General features: G+C 44.1%; 1 protein-coding gene across 4 annotated transcripts in view; it reads right to left on the bottom strand.

The window, feature by feature from the left end:
- Nolo (ADAMTS-like no long nerve cord) overlaps positions 1-16,491 on the bottom strand; it is a 295,981-nt gene that overhangs the window by 31,565 nt on the left and 247,925 nt on the right. For all 4 annotated transcript variants that reach the window (XM_076423268.1, XM_076423270.1, XM_076423269.1 and 1 more), the window contains exons 7-9: positions 11,947-12,088; positions 11,311-11,440; positions 855-957 (exon numbers count right to left, since the gene is read on the bottom strand). In XM_076423268.1, the coding sequence (XP_076279383.1) occupies positions 855-957; positions 11,311-11,440; positions 11,947-12,088 (375 nt within the window). The remainder of the gene's footprint in view (positions 1-854; positions 958-11,310; positions 11,441-11,946; positions 12,089-16,491) is intronic.

The following is a 16,491-nucleotide window of genomic DNA, read 5'->3' on the forward strand; positions in this document are numbered from 1 at the left end:
TGAAAACTGTTGAAAGTATCCAATGAAATTGTAATTTGATCAGGTTTGCAACAAGTGAAAATGTCATCAACGTATCTTTCATATATTGTTAATTCGAAAGGTAGCTTTGAAATGGAAACGTTTTCCAATTCTTCCATCACCAGATTGGCAATGGCAGGGGAAATGGGTGAACCCATTGCTGTGCCAAACCCTTGTTTGTAAAATGTATCTGTATAATGTACTTGTATGTATGTCAGGAAAATTCATGAATTCAAAAAAAGTTCAGAATTTATCATTTCGAAAATATTTGAAGCAATCACACCAGTTACAATAAGTAAACTTTAAACAATACATTGAATGATAAATTCTTGTCGATCGAAATTGTTTGAATAAACTTGGAATAATGTTATCGGCGCACGTGTAGAATTTGATCGAACCGTGCGCCGATAACATTATTCCAAGTTTATTCAATACATTGAATAAACAGATTAAAAAAGGAGGGAACTATTCTGTCGCCGAAAACTGGTTGATAAAGCAGTGAACGTGTAACATATTTATTCCGGCGACCGGTGATCGTGGTTTCGGTTCGATCTGCGTCGATAAATCGCTAAGACGTGACGAATAAAAGTAAGGTTTCGGGCAAATCGCATCGAATCTTCTTACGGGGACGATAGAATAAGACCCGGACGCGATTTATAAGAGGATATCCCGGGTTTCGAACCGGTTCCATGGCCACGAGGTTGGAAAACACTGGCGTGCCGTGTTTTTCACGGGAACGGAACGGAACCGGGTCGTATCCCCCGAGCCGAAATCCCGGAATTTAATATAAAGGGATTTCGCGTATTTAAATTATCTCCATTCCGTCCCTTATTTACCTTTGTAGTCTCATTGCCGTTCTCCTCGGTGCAGAAAATGGCTCTGGTCCGGGATCCTCCCCCGCAGCTTGTGCTGCATATACTCCATTCGCTGGCTACCCATCTGGAAAGGTAAAAAGAATCAATGGAGACTCCGCGCGCGATAACAGCGTTTTCGTTTGGTGGCAGCTCGCCATCATGTTACGTAATGACGATGGCGTGTGCCCCGGCTTTCATAAGCTGCAGAAATAACGACGATTGCCGTGGAAATCGTCTACAGTTGTATCTTATGTATTAGATTGCATTGTGTACACAGTTTTGCTTCTCCTTCCTTCGTAATCTCGTTTTTCTTCGACATCGTCTGTTATCTCTTAGCACATTACCTACAGGCGGTGATTTAACAATATTCCGAAAATTGAATATTAGTCACTGCCGGTTTCTTAATCCTTCAATTCAGTATTTGGACCATACTACAACAATTTTATTATAAGCTTATTACAATAATTTTTCATTGCATAATGTTGCACTGCAATATTTGCATCTCTTTCGGAAGGCTATGTTCAAAGTAGAAAATTCGTTGTATAATTTATTAGCTCGGAATGAAATTTCAGGGGTTGGACAAAATATGGGAACGTTGCTGGAAAATCATCTACTATATTTTCCACAATTAGATGAGAACAAATCAAACAACCACAGCAGTTTTGTGATGTATTCGTTCTTTTACGTTGGTTAAATATTCGCCTAATTTACCATGAAAAGACAGTTACAGCCAGTTGCCGCGAGTTTAAGATACCGTACGAAATCCCCGCAAGTTCTTCGGACATGAAATCACGTGATTCGATAAAAAGTTATTAACTTAACGACCCTGTTGGAAGGCAGAGGGTCCAAGAGGTCGCCGAGAGCGTTTAAAATTCATATATGCCTACGGTAATCCTAATATTTGCATGTCTTTTTGTGAAAAAATGAACGCTTTCATCGCTGGAGCTGGGAAGAAGCGGTGCGAACTCCCCAGACGTCGTAATCGTCCACCGTGCTGATTTTTAATGTCCCCCGAATACTATGGTTTTTACACGAAATTCACCTCGAACGACTTCTTCCATATTTTCGAAACATTCGGAGTATAAACTCAAAAATCGAGTGTTCCCCCCGCTACTCGTTACAACGGCGTAGTTTTGACATTAAAAACTTTTAATTAACATCTCTACTTTTATCTTTTTAGTACAAATTTCAAAATATTAATAAAAATCTGGAATTCGAAATTTAAAGAGAACAAATGTGTGTTACATTACAATTTAAAGAATTCCAATTTTTACGGGTTACGCTGAACAGGTTGATTTTGCATGGTATTCTACCCTTACCACGATAAGTCAGTTCAAAACTAACAAAATAATCTTGAAATTGTAAAAATTTACATCGTTTTATTCATCGATTTCTATATACAAAAACATTCCCAAAATTGTCGGACAAATCCGCGCAAGCGTTCACGACTTTTCAACTTGCCGGTGGCTCGTTTACTCTAATTAAAGAATTTCCATCGGTCACGGGGTTGACAGAAAGGGGAGAAGCCAGAGACAGGAAAAAAGTCTTCAGACCAATTGGACTAATCGACACGGACTTTTTCAATTTCCGTTACTATCGCGTGCTCGCCAGGCGAAAGTGTTCCCGAGTCACCAGACGGACCCATCGATCGCGTAACAGCTTGGCTTGGCAACTTTCTGCCCCTGTTTTCTGCAAAAGTGCAACACGCGTGTGCGTTCGTTCACCGTGGAGGTGTTCCCGCGTCCGATCATTCTTCTCGATCCTGTATCGTCATGGAAACCGATATAATGGCCGGAATGCAGAAGCTCAATGAACATGCCCCATTCGATGAACCTGTCCCCGTTGTTCCCGACAATCATTTGTCTCCGCGGATAATTAGGATGGATTGTTACGCTTTTGAAAAGTAGGACATATATGAAGCGAGGGAGAATCGTGCTGTGAATGGATCAGAATCCATTCTGGCGCCGACGGTGTCCTGCGAGATGGATTCATTTAGCTGTTTCGAATCGCGAGAAACGCATTTGCTTCTCAACATTTTCTTCATCTTCTGATCATTTTTCCCTAAATAAATTTGTTCACCAAAAGTAAGCAAACTAGAAATACAATCTTTTTAGGATTTAAATGAATTTAGATCCGACTGTTATAAAATCGTGAAAAGCATACACATAATTTCATCCAGTAGAGCAGAATCTAACGAGAATTCGCAGCGGGAGTAGCGAAAAGGTTGGCCGAGAGCAAACCGCCGATAGAAATAAGATTACTTCGCGACAATGGCGGTAATTGGATTATGAATAATTGAACAGTCGGTGGCACGTTAATTACGTGTACCCGTGTTGCAAACCGAAGGGTCCGGATCGATCGGCCTGCGGGAGGCTTAAAAATCGAGACGTCGCGCGACGTTGTCGGAGCCGATTCGAGCCGATTCGCGTTCCGCGCCTGTCGTTTAATAAATCACCGGTGGAGTGAGGCCTCGTCAACGTTAAATTGGTGCTAATTGCCACGGCCGGAGAATTTAGTTTAATTCGGTTCGGCCGGGCCGCGCAAGTGGTCGACGTTTCAGCCGTTTCCCCCAAGAGGGACGGGATTCCTAAACCGCCGCCCACCCGCAACTGTGTATTAAGCCACTAAATACTTCAGCGGCCATTATTCCATGTCGCACTAGGGCTACACCCCCAATTAAATTCTATTATCCGCCTTCCGGCAGATTTGACGGTTAATCTTGCGATACCGGACGGTCTGGCTGCATCGATCGACTGGTTTGTCGCGTGCCAATCACAATGCGGCTCGTGTAACGCGTCGACGTCGGTTACATTATTCTTGTAATTGATGGTAAACTCCTCAATGGACCGCTGGCAGAGTCTTCGGATTAACGGAGAAGGACAATTAGACGCGACCTGACAAAACGCCTGTCGAAACATGCTAAAGTGGCCTTAACTCTTCATGGTCCGAAGTGCTTCCTCCCTTTCGCTTCAACAAATCGTGTCTTCTTTCTTCGAGATACTTGGACTCTCGCGTCTGATTCGATCAAATGATATTAGGTGCACAAATTAATTCGTAGTACGCGTAGTCTTCAATTTGTTGATTATTTCGGAACAACTCGTCCTCTAGTATGCGTCGAAAATAATCTACTGGAATTATAGTGTCAAGAAACTACCGCTGCATAGATTAACTTGCGCGTCACTGTATTCTGGTTGATCGTTTCAATTACTTGCACGTGATGGTCCCGGCTAAACACCTGTCCAACAACCCCAGCGATTAGTCCCCCGATCCATCTTCTACTAAATCATGCAAGGGCTAATGTCTCGCGCTTCAAAGACACGAAACAGACTGTATCACCAGCAGCCACTCGAGCGACATGTTCTCGACAAAATCCTGGCTGCACTGTCAATTCGGTAATTAATCGTCTGTACAACTGGACGAAACGATGCCAGAGATAACTGGCGTTGTATAACACAGTGTAATATACAGTACCATAAATTAATTTCACTAAATCTTTGTGTACTTCTAACAAGCTCCCTGCCAAGAATTGCACAGAAGGCCTGACGATTTCATTTGAGCATCAGTGGGACTCGACTGAATCAATACGTCGCGTCAGTGTGCAGGGAACTCGTTATAACTGGTCAGCTAAGTGCACGGTCTTGTATCTCTGGTAACTATGAGGATCTTGTTGATTATTACCGGAGGCTGTATTTGCGTTTTCAAGGGGGTCCCGTTTCGAGGTAGCATCCCCCGCGGGTCTGCCAGGGTGTAAAGAGGAAAATGTGCCTGGAATCAGTCGCGTGACTCGCCTCTTGCGGAAAGTTAAACGAGAGTTCGAGTAACCCGAGCCACTCGAAGTTCTGGTTGGCAGCCCCGCGAGTTCCTGGTTACGTGCATCATCGAAGTAGCGAAGTTTTCGCGCTTCGGGCGCATATAATAACGCTGAAGGCCGACCCCGGGACAATGGGGGACGCGTACTTCACGGAATTCGCATAAATTATCCCCGGGAAACGGTCTTTGTTTGTCGGCAAACGAACCGAAACGAGCATCCCCGATTTAATCTAGACGCGTTTCTGCGTCTGCGAGGCACTCGTCGCACGGGCGGCCATCTTTGTCGGGTGTTGCGAGAAGGCTTGTTGCAAATTTTATTCTAGAAAAGTTATCTGTCGCTCAACGAAATATTCAGGCTTATCAGAATAGAAATTCTTTAATAATATTTACAAAACAATAATAAGATTTACAAACGTTATTGAATTCACTCCAAATTTTATATATACAATCTTGATATTTATTTAATGTTTCAATGGAAAACTCTATTCTACATTTTCCTCCGCCTTTTGGCGCAGAATCATCCCCCATGAGCAAACTAAACTTCATCGAACCATCGCTTTCTCAGCAAAAAGCAAACGGCCGCGTAAGAAACCTTTGACGCAGCATGGCCTACAGATTTTCCTAGAGTGGCATAAACGCAAGGTTTATAGCCTGATATTTACGCGCGGGCTCTCCGCCGCCAAGTCGATCGATAACTAGCATCGGCCGATACTCGAAGATGTCTGAGAAGAGATAAACGCGAGCGGAGCTGTTGTCGCGGCGGATCATCGAGCCATTCGTGGACGTCGAACCATAATTTCGATCACAAAGGGAGACAGGTCCTGTGTAGTACAACGTCCGAACGACGTGCTACGTTTCGAACGCGGCTGTATATTCAGCTGTACATTCGAGAATGGTTTGGTGGCTGGTATTTTTTGTCCGATCTGCGTCGCCGACGTAGTGTCTGCTCGGTCGGCGAACGATTCTCATCGGGAGCAAGCTTTAAAGCTACGCTTTTTATCCCCCCGGGGGTGGGAGAATGGGTTCTCCTTTATCCGGACAAAGAACAGGCTGTATCGTTCCTGGGAGCTAAGATTGTTTCTGCGAAAAAATATCCTCGGGACGTTCTTTCCCTCCTCCTTCTTCCTCTCTCTCTCACTCTATCTCGTTCTCTGCTTCTCGTTATTCCGACCGATCGTTACGTTTTATCGGGAACGGTTGCACCGCGTGAACTTTCGCGTTTCGAATCGCGGGAGCGCAGAATATAAACGTTTGTTTGACTTCTTGAATTAGCCTTCTCTTGGATTTCCTTAAGGTAGTTGTACTGGCTCGGGTTACAACTGTACCGTCTCGAAGTGATTTTCGGTACTTGCGTTACTTAACTCTGTGCTCGTTCTTCTAGAATTTGGTACAACATTTTGCAGTTTCGCCAACTGTGATTACTTTATATCGGAAACATTGTTTAGAACGCGTGACTGAACGTTCCATCGACAGCAGTTGATGAAGAAGAACTGAAATTTCTAGACCCCTAATGACCTGCGAGTAATTGAAAAATTTTATAAAAAAACTTAAACGGACTTCGAAAAAACGCACTAAAAAGTATGTAATAATTTTCATTTAATTTATGTGAATACACACGAACTTAAATACGATACAATCTTTTCGCAGGCGGTGCAAAATTGAAAATTTTCGACACTGGAAATTACGAAAATCCTTAAATTCTTCTACATGCTTTCACATATTAATGTATCTTCTCTTCCCACACCTACTGATTTCTAAGTTCCAATGAAATCATAATCAGCAACATCTGTCATTCGGAAAATTTTCAATTTTGCGCCACCTCCGAAAAGATTGCATTGTATTTAAGTTTGTGTGTATTCACATAAATTAAATGGAAACTATTTCATACCTTTTAGTGCATTTTTTCGAAGTCGGTTTAATTTTTTTTAAATAAAATTTTTTTATTTCACACTTTTTAGTGGAACGAGCAGAATTTGTAGAACACCGTTGGATGGTTTTTTGGTCTTATTGGTTATTTGCTTGGATTGGTCCATCCATCTTGGCGTAATCGGTGAACATACATAGAAAAAAAGCGGAAAAAAGGCACATAGAGATCGAATTGAGTAACCTCCTCCTTTTTCGAAGTTCGATCGGTGCCAGCACCGATGAATTTCCAAACCAAACCGATCTCCGTCACTTTGTCATTTTACCCCAGGACATCAACATCCAGATGTTACAACCGAACGCCAGGAAGATCGCAGCACAGCGTTTCTCCGTCCCGGCACCAGAAAAATAAAATATTGCTGAACCAGGCGACCTCCACTAGCCTCGCGGAGTTTCGCTGTGGTGTGGTTTCTTTTTTCTTCTGGGTCTTCGGCCGGAGAATCCAGTCCGTCATAAATTGCCGCGAATTTCTGTGTTATGTGAGCCGCGAGGCAAGAACAAAAGCATATTCCGTGGGCGCGGTGAATAAACTGTCTTGGTCCCTCCTCGCGCGCCGGTCGTAATTTCGACCGGCGTGGTACAACAAGCATCATCGAGTGAAACAGGGAGTCGTTCCGCAACCGTGAATTCGCATTCCTGGCAAACGTAAAAGTCCTGGAATTCCGTTAAATAACTTTTTCAGGAGCGCAAGGCCGGGAAGATCCGACGATACCTTCCTTGATCCTCTTCTTTTCTCCTTTCTCCCATCTGTGACTCGACTTTATGGTTGGCACGTCATTCCGCGGCCCAGAGACGTTCATAATTTTTCGTTCTGCGCCGCGGGAAACCAACCGAATCACTATGCGAATCACTGAATTCCTGATCTTCGATAAATTCGCATAATTTCGTAAAAAACGATCGTGTCGCAACATTTACCTAGTCCACTCTGTCTCCAGTTAGTTAGATTACAATGGAGAGGAGCCGTCAGCTAGATTTTTCTCTCAGAATGCGCTCTATTATATCGAATATTTCAGTATCAAGCGAAAAACGGTGGCTGCCGATGCCCGCGCACAGAATAGAAGCGCTTTTATCGCGCGTTATCATAAAAGAAAAACGTTGGGTTCATCATAAAAATATTTTCACGTGACACAGCAGAGTGAAACGGTCTGTATATATAACGGAATGGCTTTTTAAAATAATGTTTGCGCCGCGTTGACGAGGCTGGAAATGTACAGCGACGATCGTAGAAAATGGTAACGAGGCTCTATTTTTACCGAACAATTCGGAATCCGCGTATTTGGTCGACGGGTAATGGGGTTTTTCAATATTGCGTGCCGCGATCGATAATTTCCACGTATCAGCTTGGCCGACGCCGAAAATGATGACGTTCAAATATAACATATTAATTCCGCACAGTTCACAACGTGGTCAAAATACTCGATTTATCGTTTAAACCTTCGATGGGCTTTCAATCTAGATTTTGTAGATGGGAATCAATTTTATTTTACAGTGGACGATCGAATTATTATGATATAAACATTTCCAGATTACCATTTGTTTCATGTTTCGTTAAGGATGGAATTAAAGATACTTTAAAGAAAAATTCGCGGTCTAATCAGAAGTTTCAGAGATTCGAAGATGATTCTCGGAACGATTCAGTTCTCAGAGAAGAAGCGAGCAAGCGTTTCATCGCCAGACGAAACTGATAGCGTGGCAGCACGCCTCCTTTTTCCCCGGTCTCATTTTTTCGGCTGCACGCGAATCGACGTTACGATAAAAAGTAAAAAATGCTCGCAGCGGGGTATAAAGCGCTGATGTACGCGCGAGGGAGGCCGTGATGAGCGAGAGCATGGATGCATTACCTTTCCCGTGCTTTTTACACGATATAACGAGGAGAGACGCGGGGATGGAGAATTTCGATAAAAATATACGGTTGTAATTAGCGGCCGATAAGAAAATCGATCTACAAGCTGCCAGAATCCTCGCAACTCGCGCGGAGGAGTTCAGGAAGGTCTCTCTTTTCTGAAATTTATTAATTATTCCGCGACACCTGCTTCTGGATCCTCGACTTCGGCTCCACAATTATTGGGAAAAGTGCGTTACTATTTTATTAGATATCCAACTATCTTTACGGTCTGAGTGACAATGTGTTCTAGTGCAAAACACTGTTCAATAATTATTGTTTTATTGGGCTTTACTGTTCTATTCTTGCCGAAACTTTTGGGCACTCTGAATTATTACACAATCAAGCTTTCTATTTTAATACGAATGTTCAGGTCGTAGCAAATACAAGACCAACCAACATGGCGCCGTATTAGGATCTTTTTAATTTGATGGTTAGGATCAACTGGACCTAAGCTCTGAACCCAGAATTGTGTTAATTGGGATGGATGTTAACAATGTATTGAAATCATGGCAATATAAATTGTAATTATTATTAGAGATCATGTTATATCTTTTAGCTCAGAAAGAGAATCAATGCATATGTCAAGAATTTTGTTTTTGAATGTAGAGTGTTTCCTTTTGGATAGATGAAAGTATTTAGTGACAGTATTAAAAATTTTGGAACCTTTGAAACAATTTTAACAAGGTATCGTTCGCATAGAAACATTGACCTGTCTGATAGTAGCATCAACTTGGATTCTGCTATCATTACATTGAGAGGAGTGCTTCTACGACAGCCAAGTGCAATTCTAACAGCTGAATTTTGAATTTTTTTTTGCATGATGTAAGAGAAATGGGTCGAAAAGTTTTGCCATCAGATTTTTTAACGAAGTGGATGAAGGAGGCTTTCCAGTTAGGAGGAAACTCATTACAACAATACATATAGTTGAAGATGGCCAGTAATAGTAATTTATATTTGGAGGTCAGTCTTCGTAAGATCTCGAAATCTATGCCATCCATTCCAGGAGCAGCTTTCTATTTTCCTTATATTATAATTTTATTGGATGGCAGACCGTTTCCAGAACAGTCAATATTCCTCGAGATTAATTGCAGTCTACCTTCATTACATTCCTTCTATTGCACAGTAATAATAATACTGGCCACCATCAGGCTTTTCTAAAATTGCGGATTTCAGTCGCTCGTGTCGTGAACCTCGTCCAATAAAAATTCGATGTATCCTGACATCATGATCGAATTATCGGTATTAACAGCAAGTTCGTGCTGCAGCATCCCCTAAAAATCGCGGAGCAGCCGAAGAAGCCACCGGGGACTGCGAGGAAGACAGTATCCGCGATAGATCGCAGTAATTTCGGTAAACTAACTTCCTCGAGCGTTTCGATATTCGGCGAACAATTCGCGCGGGCAAAGTGTTCGCAATCGGTGCTTTCCGCAATGGGGGTAGTGCGCCGGGGGTGGTGAACGGAACGTGGAGTGGGTGTATCTCTGCGGAAAGGACCGGGGCTTGTTTTTCCAGGTCTCTTTCAGAAAGAGGCCCGCCGGGCTTTTGCTCTTTCCCTCTCGTTCTCCCGACTAATGGCCGTTCAGTCCGCTTGAAAGCTCTGGCCCATCGTTCTCGGGCGAATATTGCGAGTCCACACGGCCACCGTATCCATTTCTACACAGAGCAGTGAAACCCGCCCGCATGCATACCCGTACCACCAACATTGTGTCCGCCGCCATGCCATACCGTGTCTCTGTCTCTGCCTTTTCCGTCTGTTTGCCTGTTTGCCAGTGTGCAAGAGCGCCGTGCTGCGCGCCTTGTCCAACAATAATCGGGAGTTCTTGCTTTGTTCGCGGCCGCGCGAGGAAATTGGTCAGAGAAGATTGGCCGGCGTTAATCCCAAAAGTGGAAATTCCGATTCCCAATGTCCTGCCTCGGGAAATACAGCAGGACCCGTGCGGAACACTGCTTCGGCACGGTCGGTACGAATTGGATCGTTCGATTAGAAAAAGCGCTAATGATACTGTTCCACGGTCGTTCGAATGCAGCGCGGATGGTCCCTTACAGAATGAAACGACTTTCGAAGATTTTCAACATTCTTTGGGATTTCCGAGCGCATAGGGTGACGTTTACGGTGTTGCTCGTTTCTTCGAAATTGTGCCGCATTTGGTAATTTAAAAAACAAACAGACATCAACGCATTTGCACGGAGGCTGTTCGAGCTGCGACCGACACAGGTGTTTAGCGAATTCAATTACGAAATGAATACGCCCGACTCCTAAACCGTTTATTACAATCTGTCTGAAGGGAAATTGAACCATTTAGAATACATTTTAAATATTTCGTGTTTGGATTTTATGGGACGCTGGATTTTGTGTCTCTTCTTGAACTCTTCTCCTCCATTTCTCACATAAACCGAATCTTAGCCGTAAGAAAAGTCACGAGTTATTGGACGATCTAATAGGTGCTCCAGTCCGTCTCCCCGGGTAGCAAAGTCTGCTGACACAGCCGAGAGAAGGGCACGGAAGTCCGATCCAGACGGTGTTCGATCGAAACGAAGAGCAATCGCGATATCTCGGGCACGAGTGTCGTCCCCGATGGAATCCGGTTTTTGTCACGCGATGATGCGTGCAAAAATCCGCGAGCAATCCGTCAAACGGCGCGCCGCTTTTGTACGGCGAGCCCCTATATTCCCAGCTCCACATATACGCCACACGTCCGCTCGAGTTCGACGCGAGAACTCGCGCCGCGGACGCTGATAGTTTAACGTTCTTTGACGTGCGGATAGTGTGCACGCAGACCTGAACCCAGACCGGGGCTCCGTTTGTCAGAAAGTACTCACTTTGCAGTGCAGAGGTGCGTGTTGCACGGCATCCGGGTCGTCTCCGGTCGGCTGTCCGGATCGCAATAGCTGTCGTCCACCACGGTCTCGTCTGGCATGCTCTTACACACCGCCATCGCCAGCTTGAAACCTGCCGGAAAGACAACTGCATTCACCCCGCGATACAAATCGCTCATTCCTCGAAACGTTCTTCGCCGTTTCGTACACTTTCTCGCCGGTTCGACCAGTGTTCTCCGGACTTTTTGCGCGAAAGAATCATGTGACGAACAGGACGAGACACCTAACTCTGTCCTGTTGAATTGTTTGGAACATTAGAAGAGACTTCTCACAAAAAAACTCCCGGGCTAGAGTGCCTCCTCGAGCAAGATTGTTCGGCAAGCAAATTCTTCGCGACTTCCGAGGGGGCGATCTCCGTCGAAGGCGCAACAATTGAATACGTGGCCGGTCTAACTTCGAGTAGCCGTTATTAATTTGGACAGCGCGGGAGTAGGAGGGGAAGGGGGTCCGGAACGCTCAACGATTTCTCGGGCGCAAAGTTCATTAGAATTCATTGCTCCCGATGCCGATGTAAATGGACTGGCGTGCGCGCGGGAGCCGTGCCGGCTCAAGTAAATGAACTTGGTAACCACTACTAACCTCCGCCGCATGATTTCGAGCAGGCGGATATCGATTCCAAACTCCAGGAGTACCGCGATTGGCAGCTCGATCCATTTCCGCCGCACACGCCGCACGCGTCCGTGTTCTTGTTGCTGCCGACTCGCGAGTCGCAGCCGACCTTCTGAAACAGAAATTCCGACCGATTCGATTAATAAAACGTTTTCCGCTTCTCCTCTCTTCATCCTCCTCGTCCCCTCCCCTCCCCCCACTCCGCCACTCTTCCGTACAAATGGCTCTTTCGACCATGAGTCGCAATTACTCACGGCGCAAAGAATTAGCGAAGAAAAATTGACCTATAGAACCAAACCCTTTCCCCGCGAGGCTTTTTATTATCCCGCTCGCAAGACTTGAATCCTTCAACGTCGCCCAGAAGAGTGTTACTTCGCTTCTGGGAACAAACAGCCGTGGGAACGGGATGGTTTTGATTGGATCCAGATTGCTTTTCTTAGGTCGCGTTGAAGGGATAGGCTAACCGGATGAACATTTTCGATCATATACTTTGGTCATCCATATTCGTCGGTTTTCTATTATATCTATGACGATTTCCCAGCGACGTGGGTTTCACATATATTTTATAAAAACGTCCGCGGCCGCACGTTTCCCGGGGTACGTCTTTCGACGTTCACATAACGCGCGCACAGCCTGCCGCGTATTCCCGGTTAATATTCAATTTCACGGGTTCGCGGTAGAATTTTTCGAAAAATTCTGTCAGTCTCACGCCTCCGTCTCGTCCCGCGTGTTCGGCAAAGGCCGCCTTTATATCGAGAACACGTTCCCCCGTTCCTCGCGAGCGTTTAGAAACTACGTTTATAGTTCGACCGGAAATTCTTCGACAGTTCGAATCGCGCAGTCCGCGAAATTTACGCGGCGAGTATAACTGCGGTGAATCATGCCTCCTACTCGACGGTGGTAGGAAAAACTGCGGAAGAAACCGAAGAAAGGAAAGAAGACAGTGGTGGAAAGTGAGAGAGAAGGTTTAACTCGTGATTTAACTGGTAAGTGCACTTTAGAACACCATACACAATTTCAAATTACTAATTATACATATAACTTTATTTATTCTGTTAATAAAACTATCTTTTCACACGCATTTCTCTTCTTACATGTCTTCTATCCTAATTTCTTTGAAATTTCATTTTACACGAGGCTTGATCCGTTTCGCGATCTTTCGGAGCTGTATGCCTCGGTGCGAGCCTGCAAGCCCGCAGTTGCGCGCGAGGTCGGTTTCAAGTGCGCACCTGGGAATTCGAATGAAATTTAAATCTGGAACACACGATTTTTGTGTGGCGCGTTTACCGCTCTTTTCCCACGGCTTACCTCTTCAAGTACATTTTGCGAAACATTCGTGGAGTAGCGAATTAAACATTTTCCACCGACGAAGATTGGCTGGAGAAATATTAATTACTGCCTTGCGTGTAAAACCGAATTCGAAGTAAATCTTTCCAACCAATATTTTATAATATACATATACTGTAACCAATATTCTAATCAGTCTTTGAAAGCTTCGATACTTTGGTTATCCGAAGCCTTCGGTACAAATTCTTGTATAAATTACGTTCATTATGCAAAAAACAAATTTTCCATCTGCATCGCAACAAACCGGAGTGACATAGAAATTTCTCTTTTAATATGTTCGACAGGTTGAAAATGATATAAATTCGTCGAATGCTTTTAATGTTTCGAATTACACCTACTCATTTTTCTCATAAATGCATAAAATCCGCTGTCTAGTTACGACAAACACGAGCAAACATGAAATTATCTAAACGCGTACGAAATGTCTACGTAGCTCTTGAATTTGCAATGAATACCGATCGTTCTTATTCTGCATAAGATCCGCAGCCCGTCGTCATATTTCATGTTCCTCGAACAAACTTGAGAGATAATTCGATAGCCCGCAGTATCCTCTGACGCAACAAGGGCCGAGCAATAGATGTAATTCCTCTCTTTAGGAAGCTCGCCGCCCCCGCCCTGTTAGATAACAAGATCTCAGTGGAAAGTAAATCGGCGATTTCCGCGACTTTCCACCTCGCCGCTATTTCGTTACGTAAATTTGACTGGCGTTCAATTATTCAGACTGGCTTTCATGGTTCCATTCGGCAGTCGGTACACTTTCCGCAGCCTTTGCCACCCACCGGAGTTAGCCCATTACGCTCAATACACCCTTCCGACGGGTTGGTGCACCGGTTCCTCTTCTCTCCCTCCCCCATTTTACTTGCACTCTTTCTCTCTCTCCTCAGACGTTCTTTTCTCTACACCCGTTTCTGCCTTTTAACATAGTTTCCCGTAGAATGGGATTTGCCGGCTGTGGAGAGAGAGCCCGCGTTTTTCCCTGCCGATCACTTTGTCCGCCTTATTTCGTCCGTTTTCACTGAAAACGACGGAATTCATTTCTATAGACATAGACCACCGTGCCGTCTGTGTATGTATACATATAGTATATATATATATTTTATATACTATATACATATATCCCCAGTTTCTTGCGTACTTTTTATCCGTATCTGAGCAGCTCATCTCTCCGGCGAACACAGCCGGATATTATGAGCTTTGTATTACGGACGGCTAACTGAAAGGCGGGAGGACCGGGGCTTGGGGAGCCTCTATCGACCTCTCGAAGGATGCTCGCGGATTCCTTCCGTGAAACGATTATGTCCTACGGGTATTATACTCGTGGGCGGTGCCTGGATGCATAAAAATAATGCGAGCGATCGTCAGACACAGAAATTAGCTGGACAAAAATCGAAAATCACATTTGCGCAGAAGAGCGCGAAACATGTTGGGACTTTTTTCTAATGAAACGGTTGGTAAGGGTCAATGATCATTTACTCGAAGAAGTGTTTACTCAGTCCCGCGGGATTGAAAATGGCGCGGGATTGCAATCCCTAACTGTGTACTTATATATCGGGTATTTCACTTAACTTGACCACCTTTTAAATATCATTAATCAAATTGTGATGATCTCGGCGCACAGGTTCGATCAGTGATGAAACACAGCAATTTTGCAAATTAATTAGAAACTCTACGTTTCGATCCTGATGTGATCCTTTTTCAAGAGTAAACTTTTGCGTTTGCTATAACAGAGAAATTACATTTGAAAATGATTAAAGTGAACTGTTTCCATGCCGGTAGACACTGCCTACCGTCAGTTCACTTGAATAATTTTCAAATGTAATTTCTTTGTTATAGCAAATGCAAAAGTTTACTCTTGAAGAAGATCCACATCCGGATCGAAACGTAGAGTTTCTAATTAATTTGCAAAATTGCTGTGTTTCATCACTGATCGAACCTGTGCGCCGAGATCATCACAATTTGATTACCAAAATTACGATCGATAATCACATTTAATTTAAATATCTTTGTTGTTTTTAAAGACACGTCAAATGTCTGAAGGAAAAAGTTGAATGGTATGATGGGGCTCATATACGACACCAAAAGAATTTTTGTTTATATGTAATTCTTTTTAGAGATATGAAGGTCACCTTCATTTTTTTAGATGGAATGAGGTATTTTTTAATACATCAGTTGATGCAGCTGGACATTCGTTATAAAAAAGTACTAACCTATGTATGTCGAAAAGTTAGTAGTTGAGGAGATATTTCAATTTAAATAACTCTAAAACACCATTACTGTCGTACTAAGACGTTAGCGTTTACTTACTTGTGAAACGTTTCACAATTGTAGCTGATGTCAAGACGAATCCAATGACCTACTTAACTACGGCTTTAAGTCTTAAAATAATGCTAGAATAATTTTGTCCAGCTACATAGATTCGCGATCGGCACCGTCGAACGCTTCTCACGATTTCATCACTTGTAGCAAACATTAGCAGATGCAGTTTAAAGCGACAGACAGGCTAAGAGAATTTAAGAATGTGAATTCATCGGATTCGGCTTATTCACAAATTATGAACACGGAAGACGAAATGATGAATCCTGCCAACGTAGATAAATCCAACATCAATATGTCTATGGTTGCCTCTAACCTCCCAAGAGCGGAAGTAGCTCAACAGTAAAACACAAGGCATGCACACGACCGTTGCAACTTTACTGTCGTCGAAGAATTCCCGGATCGACAAAGCGGCTCACAAAGCGTCGCGCTATCAAAGATTAATCAATGAAACCTGTCGAAAAAAGGATGGAAAGGTAGCACTCGACCTAGCTGGCGCAGAATCCGGATGCGGGCTGTTCCAGCATCGACGGTACAAATTCAGGTTCTTCGGTTAGGGGTGGTGGAGGGTGGAAAAAGGCGATGGAGAAGCTGACGTCGATTCGTGACCTGGCTCGGACGGCAAACTGATTTGTCATTCAGGCTGCATGGAGGTTTGCTCCGAGGTCGGGGAGTACATTATTCATCCGTTATCCGGGCAAGAAGAGCGAACCGAACTGGCAGAGAAGGCGCCAGCTGAACGGGAGACCCGACGCCAGTCAAATGGGGCCCTGCCGAGGGCTGTAAAAAGGAGAGACACGAGCCTAACGAGATCCCTACAACCATCGGCTGTCGCGAGATAATCCAAGATTTCGT

Source organism: Lasioglossum baleicum, chromosome 5 (genome assembly GCF_051020765.1).
Source record: "Lasioglossum baleicum chromosome 5, iyLasBale1, whole genome shotgun sequence".
Taxonomy (NCBI): Eukaryota; Metazoa; Arthropoda; class Insecta; order Hymenoptera; family Halictidae; genus Lasioglossum; species Lasioglossum baleicum.